The 8,921-nt window shown below is 44.2% G+C and overlaps 1 protein-coding gene across 1 annotated transcript; it reads left to right on the top strand.

The window, feature by feature from the left end:
• Positions 1–347: 347 nt before the first annotated feature.
• Positions 348–8,393, top strand: POLR2M (RNA polymerase II subunit M). The gene is made up of 4 exons (XM_047864467.1): positions 348–603; positions 2,315–2,950; positions 5,605–5,809; positions 8,002–8,393. The coding sequence occupies exons 1-4, from the start codon at positions 491–493 to the stop codon at positions 8,146–8,148; spliced, it is 1,101 nt and encodes a 366-aa protein (XP_047720423.1). The 5' UTR covers positions 348–490; the 3' UTR covers positions 8,149–8,393.
• The last annotated feature ends 528 nt before the right edge of the window (positions 8,394–8,921 follow it).

Here is an 8,921-nt window from a genome sequence, read left to right as displayed (position 1 = left end):
ATGTACATTCCACTTCTTCGAGACACCTGCCCTAGCGCCCATACCGATCTTACTATTATATTGTTTTATTATTACCGGATTAATCTCTGCCTCCCTCGACCCCTCGGTAGACTCCATAACAGCAGGGATCGTGGATACCTGTCGGGCTTACAGTTGCACTAGCAAACATTTTCTGAATAAACCCGAAGAGCTGATGAACCGAGAAAACACACAAGTCGCAAACGTGGGCCCAGACGAAGGTTGACGCCACCCTCCCCCCCCGTAACTTCCGCCCTTTCCCGCTCCTCCCAGCGCCCCCTTCTCCTTGCCTGTGTTTGTTTCCGGTGTTTCAATAAAGCTCGATTCGGCTCGAAGAAGACCTGTTCTTCCGGGAAAATGGCGACTCCCGCTCGTGCCCCGGAGTCCCCGCCGGTCGCGGATCCGGCGCTAGCCGCGGGGGCTGCTGAGGAATCCGAGTGCCCGCCGCCTCGCCAGCCTCAGCCCCCGCAGAATGTCCTCGCTGGCCCGCGGCTTCGAGCCCCAAGCTCCCGAGGACTTGGGGCGGCGGAGTTTGGCGGAGCTGCAGGAGATGTTGAAGCGCCAGGAGAGACTTTTGCGCAACGAGTAAGCTTGGGTCCCGCCGAGTCACTGCCAGCCTCCTTTGGTTCGGTCTTCTTGGGACGCGTTCCCTCGCCTTCTCTCACACCGGGTTCCCTACCCTGGAAGGTGACCTTGCCACAGTCAGACCTTTCCGATCCCGCTGGCGAGCGGACGGCCTCCAGCCGCAAAGCCGGCTGCGTCCTGGTCTGGCACGTAACGCCTGCGGAGATTGCTTTATGCTGAAAGGCTGCTTACCGTTTCAGCTGTTCCTTAGCTTCGCGTTGATTTTAATTGTTTGACTACTTCCCTGAAGGGAGGGTCTGTGTCCTAAATCCTTTGGTAATCCCGCTCCACTGCGGCCCGTATCGTGCCCAAAACATCTTGTCAATTTCATCTTTCGATCCTATTTTTACAGGAACCGTAGGAAAGGGTAAGAGTGATAGGATATAAAGTGCAGATATATTAGGCAGAAAAAGTTGGTCTCATTCAGTTGGCCGACTTGACGGTAGCAGGGGAACGATAAAATGAAAGCGATTTTTTAGGAAGCTTATTTTAGCAGCTTGGTGCAGGATGGTTTTGAGGGAATAAGAGAAGACAGTTGGTTATTTCCAGCGAAGTTCCCAGCAAGAGGGCTGTATTTTTAAGGTAGTTATGGGATTGGGAAAACTACATCAGGCATGGAATAATTTGAATATGTAGGTGACAGAGAGCGCTGAAGTTTCCAGACTGTATAGAGAACCACTGATAAGAACAGAAAACCTGGGGAGGGGAATAGCTCTGTGGTTGATTTTATTTAGAGGGTACTGAGTTGAGGGGAGAATTTTATCTACTTAAAAGCTGGAGAAGTCATGAGGATCAGGAGCGAGAAGGCGGGGAATACATAGGAATTGCAACTGGAGAGGAATATTAATGTTGAAATTGTGGGAAGGAATGTAGTGTGAGACATAGAATAGGGAACCCGAGGTATAATCTTCCCTCCATCTATTATATGGATAAAGAAAAGAGCATCTGAAAAGGAACTTCTGTCACTTAGCAAAAGGGTCAAATGACCATTTGGAAGCTTTCTAGTAGAGACAAACGCTTGGATTTTTTGAGAATGGGATTTTGATCTAGAGCAGATAACTAACTTTTTTGGTCTCTGGGACCCGTTTAGACTGTTAAGACTCACTGAGCCTCCCAAGGAGCTCTTGTTTTATGTGTATCTACTGATATTTACTGGTGTATTAGGAATTACAGGTGAGAGATCTTTAAAACACCAGAATACACAATGATTAGCCATCAGAGCAATGATACCATCACATATCATGTGACCTCTGGAAAACTCCACTGTACCCATATGAAAAAATGAGCATGGATATGGCAAATAATGGTTTAGTATTATTATCAAAATCATTTTGACCTTGCAGACCCATCCACCTTCCCTCCCCAGTAAGATCTTGGAGATCACACTTTAAAAACTGCTGATTTTTGGAGTGTCTTACGGAGTATTATCATATGCTTAAAATACTTCCGCTGAAATTTAGACAGATGAGGCATATTCCTTATTCTTCCTACATCCCTTATTTTTTAGGGTATTTAGATCACGACTCTTATTTCATTCCTCTTTTGAGACCGTTGGAAATCAGATTTTTTACTTAAAGATAGATTTTTCTCCCTTTGAGGATAATGCTTTGTCTTTCTATCTCAAGTTTAAAAACATGGCTGTAACATATACATTTTTTTTTCCATTTAACAGAAAATTCATTTGCAAATTGCCCGACAGAGGTAAAAAGATCTTAGACTCTTTTGCCAAACTGAAAGCTGCCATTGCAGAACGTGAAGAAGTTAGAGGAAAACCTGAACTGTTTCATCCTGTTAGTTTAGACTGTAAGCTAAGGCAAAAAGCAATTGCAGTTGTTGATGTGGACACAGATAAGGCCCAGAATTCTGACCAGATACTTGATACTTCGTCTCCAGTTTGTGGCTGTTCCTCTGTAAGTAACTTCAAGTCGTCTGAAACAACCTCACAACCACATCCTACTCACAAAGGCGATGAAGAGGCTCCCAAGGTTGAGGACACAGTGAGCAAGTGCCCGGTTCCCAGTAGCAGAGCGAGTGTGCCTTCCTCTTCTGAAGCTGGTGAGCGTCTCCCTCAGCGTCGTGTTTCAAGTCAGGCAGAAGATCATTCCAGCAGCTCGGACAACCTGTTTATTGATAGGTTACAAAGGATCACAATTGCGGACCCAGGTGAACAGCATTCAGAACAGGACAGGAGTGCTGAGAACTTGGCAGGGCTTTGTCGTGGGGCACAGAAGAAGCCTCATTACATGGAAGTGCTAGAAATTCGAGCCAAGAACCCAGTGCCCCCACCACATAAATTTAAAACTAATGTGTAAGTATCATCAGAAACAGGCCTGTCACGGGAACATACTCTTTGTTAAACTCAAAAAACTGGGAGAATGCTTTTAGTTTGCTGGACTTTGTGTGGGATCTGCTTATAGTTAGGTAAGAGCATATTGTGGAAACAGCCTCGCTGGGGTGGAGGATTCATGTTGGAAAATCCTTTAGGTTTTTAGCCAGAATTGAAAAGGTTTCAGATAGCAGGTGGAGTATTGAATTTCAGGGTGTTTAGCCAATATTTGATATTAAACCCAGAGTTAGAGAATTTATTATGACTTTATTTTTCACAACAGTTTTTTGGTATGCAGCTCCCCCCTTAGATTAGACGGTAAGTTAAGGGAAAAGCAGCTTTAGAAGCTTACAGACATCTCGGTGAAAAATATCTGCGTGCTCATGATATGTAAGCAGCTGGTGCTGGGGTGACACCCAAGTAAAGCTCCTGCTCCTCAAAGAGCTCAGGATCTAGATGAAAACCCAAGCCTTACACATTTCAAAGAACATTGAACTATATAATAACTTCAAGGGGAAGGGAGCCGAGAAGGGTTAAAGAAACTGAAAAACAGATTCAGGCAGGACTGGCAAACTAACCTTGCCATAGTTTTGTTTCTGAGTCTCCAGAAAAAGAAAAGCTCCTTGAAGAGAAAAGAATGTTATTCACTCATATGCAGATGTAACATTCAAATCAGGGAGTGGTTACTGGTACTGTGCCTGCCTGTATTTACCAGGATGTAACATCAGATACAAAGTGGAATCACTGCTGTTTTTCTTGAAAAAACTCAAAACCTCTAGTTAGAAGTACCTAAAACTTTTATTAAAGAATTACTATAAAGAGACTAAAGTTTAACCCTGCCATTTTTTTTTAACTTGAAAACATTTTTTCTTCTATATAGAAAACCAGGATTATATTACATTAAAATTTAGTTAAGAATAAAGAGTAATCTTTGTGACCTCTGTCGGTAATCTTTCATCTTGTGTGCAGTGAGGTAGGTTTCTTCACTTCTGGGAAGACAAAACCAGAAGCATCATCTAGTTGGTCAGAGAATACATTGATCCTGGTTCTGGGTTATGGTCATATAGCTGTAGGTGGGAGTGGGGAGAGCCAGAGGACATCCTGTACAGTTAAATCAGATCAGGAAAGGCTGGCCTGGTCAGCTGTGGATTGAAGGATTCCATGTATGAACAGCCTTTGGCTCCTTTTCTGCTCTTCTGGCTCCAGAATACCACCTGGATGCTGGCAGCTACCCCTCCTATCCCTCTACCTTAGGTCTTCCGGAACTTGAGATCCGCATGGCCCATTATATTTGAAACCATGTGGTTGTTCTATGGCACCTCAGCTTTATCATGTGCCAGATAGAACACTTCTTCCTGTACTGACTTTCTCCTATATTCCCTAAGTTCATGGTGCCACCACTTTGGTTTTTTTTCCCCAAGGTGTGTTCCTTTTTCTTCATATTTGCTAGCCAGAAAGACCCGCCTGATGTATTTTGTTGACCTTCATCTCTAGTCATTCTTATTTTCTTTTTTTTTTTTTTTAATTTTTTTTTTTTTCAACGTTTATTTATTTTTGGGACAGAGAGAGACAGAGCATGAACGGGGGAGGGGCAGAGAGAGAGGGAGACACAGAATCGGAAACAGGCTCCAGGCTCTGAGCCATCAGCCCAGAGCCCGACGCGGGGCTCAAACTCACAGACCGCGAGATCGTGACCTGGCTGAAGTCGGACGCTTAACTGACTGCGCCACCCAGGTGCCCCTAGTCATTCTTATTTTCATCCTTTCCTATCAAAAGGGAAGGCTCTCATCCCTCTCTTGGGCTATAACTGACCTGTTCTGGATTCTAGTCTTATGTCTTCCAGCCCATCCACTCCACTGCTGCCAAAATGAAGTTAGTAAAATGCAGATCTGAATCCGGTACATAGAACAGAACTCTTTGCTGAAGACTGGGCCCAGCCAAATCCCCAGCCTTATCTTACCGCTATTCCTGCATGCCCTAGCCCCTGAACTTCCCTTATGTCTCACCATATTGCCCCTCATTCCCACAGTGAGCATTAATTATTCCATGACTCCTCAGAATTCACTGTTTTAAAGCTTTTCTGACAACCTTCCTGTCTCCCGTTAGAACTGGTGGTTCAGTGGTGCCTGGGTGGCCCAGTTGGTTAAGCATCCGACTCTTGGTTTTGGCTCAGGTCATGGTCTCATGGCTTTGTGAATATGAGCCCCGCCGTTGGTCTCTGTGCTGACAATGTGGAGCCTGCTTGGGATCCTCTCTATCCCTCGCCCGCTCATGCCGTCGTCTCTCTCTCAAAATAAATAAACTTAAACAAAACTGGTGGTTCAGCTCAAGTGTAAGGTTTGAAGAGAGAAGGAAAATATAAAGAGCTTGTCAGTCTACCTATTATCTGTTAAAAACAGTGGGTTGTCATATATCACTCTCCAAAGAAGGGCCGATTTAAATACTCCTGCTTTTGAAGTAAATATGTTTAAAAATGGGAAGGATTTGTATCTACAAATAGAAATATTGGTAAACTATTACCTTTGCAGAAGAATGAATTGCTAGGTTAAAGGCCACTTCTGTGTGTGAATGTTGTAAACAAGTGTCTATAAAAAGGAAACAGTCTGATGACAGAACATAAATTTTCCCTCCTTCAGATTACCTTCACAACAAAATGATTCATCTAGTCATTGGCAGAGAACAGGGTCTCCCATTTCCTTGGAAGAAAGGCGGCTCAGGGATAAGAAGCATCTTGATGACATCACAGCAGCTCGGCTCCTGCCACTTCACCATATGCCCACACAGCTGCTCTCCCTGGAAGAATCTGTGGCACTTCAGAAACAGCAGAAACAGAATTATGAGGTATTAAGAGTTTTACGTGTTTCTTGAGTGTGTGTTGGATGCTGCTAATCAGAGTTCACTCCAGCAAGTTCAGAGAGGATAGAACTTAATAGAAGGGAGTAGGTGCTTGAGAAATGGCTGGCTAATGCCGTTGGCTCTCAGGTGTATGCCTCCAGTTTTCAGAGTCTCGGAAGTCTGCAGGGCCCAGCTGGAGATGATCCCAGCTACCTGCAGCAGAGTGGGGAGGAAATGTGGGGAGACTCAGGCAGAATTCCCCATCTCTTAAAGCCTATGCTCTTAGGCTAGCAGAAGTCTTACTTCTCTGTCTTGTATCTCTTAAACCCCATGTGAGAGATTCTCAGTGCAGAATCTAGTCTCAGTGGTAGAATCAGGGAAGTGTTTTCAGGTTTCCATCTCCTGCCAAACAGGGAAGAGCATAACCCTGGGGGACTACTGTGGTGTTACCAACAGACGTTTGGACACTAAGCATAAAAGCATGATCTGCAGGGGCACCTGGGTGGCTCAGTCAGTTAAGCATCCAGCTTGGGCTCAGGTCATGATCTCACCGTTTGTGGGGTTGAACCCCCTGTGGGGCTCTGTGCTGACAACTCAGAGCCTCGAACCTGCTTCTGATTCTGTGTCTCCCTCTCTCCCCCTTCCCCACTCACACACACTCTGTCCTCTCTCAAACATTTAAAAGAGAGAAAGCATAATCAGCAGGCCCTTGTGAAGACAGAAGAGTCTTTAGTCACCTGCTTAGTGACTTAATTTTGTATAGCACTTTCCTCAAAGATCTGGGAGTTCTGCAGAGAACTTTAAACATATATATGAACAGTTTATGTACAGACTGATGGGATGGGAGAAAACAAGTGTGAGGGCAGTAGGGAGCAAAGAAAGAGTCCAGTATACTTAGATAGGAGTAATTTGAACCTCCAGGAGAACAGCAGCTTAAGTTCCTAGTATTGTTAGCTAAATTCTAATCAGGTGCCATACCCCCAGTTAATACAAAACTAGGCTGTTATTCAGTCTTAGCTTTTCACAAAAGTTCCATTGGCATGGGTTGTTGGCATTTTCAAGGCACTCCATTTTAAAAGCCATTTTTCTTCCTCGTGTATTAAAGTCTTACTGCCTAGCTATGACTGCAGCAGTGGGGATTTGTTTTTTAAATTGTTTATATGATGTTCAGTGCCTGTCCTAAGATATTTTTAAATTGAATTCATCTCCTCCGTTTGACACTGGGTTCCTCGTCAGAGTAGTAGTAGCTCGCACCCAGAATCTTCGTGGCCTCAGGGAATGACCTGAAGAAGTTCCCAGGCATAGGGTCAGAAGTGTGAGAAAAGTGAAGAGCCAGATGAGAAATGCCATCAGTCAGTCAGTGGTAATGTCCATGGGTGTACATGAGCACACTGCCAGTGTCCAAAACGTACTTGGACTTTCAGTTGCTTAGCTGTTTTCTTGGGAATATTTGGAGAGGGATAGTCAGCTTTTTAGTATTGGTTGCTTGATTTTCATTGTGACATTGGAATGTTAACTCTCAAGCCTAAAAGCCATGACTTCATCTGGGAGAGAAGATTCTTTTTTGGAGGATCAGCACAACAGCGTTAGTGATTTTTTGACGTTTGATAGTTCAGACTTCTGTGAGTTTGTGTATACACGTGCATGTGTCCACATAAAAATCTATCCATATTTGTCTTTTAAAAATTTGTTTTAATGGTTATTTATTTTTGAGAGAGAGAACACAAGGGAGCGGGGGAGGGGCAGCGAGAGGGAGACAGAGGATCAGAACAGGCTCTGTGCTGTGAGTGCAGAGCCTTAGGCAGGCCTCAGACCCACAAACCGTGAGATCATGACCTGAGCTGAAATCCAAGAGTTGGCCACTTAACCGACTGAGCCACCCAGGCGCCCCCATGTTTGTAACTCTTGCAGCACTAAGCAGGTTACTCAGTTTCCCAAGTAGAGGGGGAGTATTTCCGTGCACTGTTGTCTATTATTGGAAATGTGACCGCAACTGTAGCGGGCTAGTAGCTCTCCCCAGCATTGCCCGCTTGTATCTGTGCTGGGCACAACCTCAGACTTGTCACATTGCTACAGAGAGCACTGAGTGGGGCGGTGTGCCCCTTGATTTCCTTTTCTCTTTAGAGGACTTCTATTGCAAAAATTGCAGGGAAGAAGATGTGAATGTATAACTATTTGCTTCGATTTTTGTTTTCAAGGAGATGCAAGCCAAGCTCGCGGCACAGAAGTTAGCTGAAAGGCTCAATGTAAAGATGCAGAGCTATAATCCGGAAGGGGAGACTTCGAGGAAGTACCGAGAAGTAAGGGATGAAGATGATGATCAGTCCTCTGGTGAGGAGTTCTGAAGACGGGCATTGGGATAATGCCTGAATCTCTGTCTGCTGAGATGTCATGGTCACATCAGACTTCCTAACAAGTATCAAGATCAGTGTCAGGCATTGTTGAGGGAAGGAATTTTATAAAGTTACACAAAGGTAGCTATTAAAAGAGCCCAGTTTGTCTTTCAGGAGAGGACTTTGATGTGCTTAAGAAGTTTAATATTTGAATATTGTGTTTGACCATATTGTATTAAAGTTCTGCAGTATGCTGTGTGTTGGTCTGATATTTTAGTACATAGTAAGCACGGTTTTATTTTCCTCTAAGCCAAATGAAAGCGGGTAACTGCTCTTTTCCTTATTCTTACCTCTGTGGAATAGCATTTATTACATGTCTTTCAGTGAAATATTTGGTTGCCCCAGGCATCACCTAAAATGAATTAGGAAGATAAAGTTCCCTGCTTTTTTGAGTAAGGAAGGGAGCAGTCTAGAGAATTTTATGCATGTTTGCATGGGGTTGAGGTACTGGATGTGAAATACCTAGGAAGGCACTCATAGAAAATTCTTAAATGTTTGTTTCCTTCTTCTGTCTTTAGGAAGAATGTTCTCTTTCTTCTGATTAGGAATAAGGAGTACTTTTAGTTGATGCTGGAGGGTGGAGGATCTTTCTGGATGGTCAGATTTGCCTGGAGTAACACAAGATACAGGAAAAGTCTAGGGTGACTGTGTAGGGGAAGGGAATAGCTGTTCTTAGGCTTGCCCTAAGAGGTGACCAGTTCAGTTTGGTAAGAACACCATTTTTT

This window comes from Prionailurus viverrinus, chromosome B3 (assembly GCF_022837055.1).
Source record: "Prionailurus viverrinus isolate Anna chromosome B3, UM_Priviv_1.0, whole genome shotgun sequence".
In the NCBI taxonomy this organism is placed as follows: domain Eukaryota; kingdom Metazoa; phylum Chordata; class Mammalia; order Carnivora; family Felidae; genus Prionailurus; species Prionailurus viverrinus.
This window is presented reverse-complemented; position numbering and strand designations above follow the sequence as displayed.

Excerpts from the sequence above, each read along its gene's own strand:
- POLR2M (XM_047864467.1), top strand. The coding sequence starts at position 491 with ATGTCCTCGCTGGCCCGCGGCTTCGAGCCCCAAGCTCCCGAGGACTTG. Across the intron at positions 604-2,314 it reads GAGAGACTTTTGCGCAACGA|AAAATTCATTTGCAAATTGC; the intron begins GTAAGCTTGGGT and ends TCCATTTAACAG. Across the intron at positions 5,810-8,001 it reads AGCAGAAACAGAATTATGAG|GAGATGCAAGCCAAGCTCGC; the intron begins GTATTAAGAGTT and ends TTTGTTTTCAAG.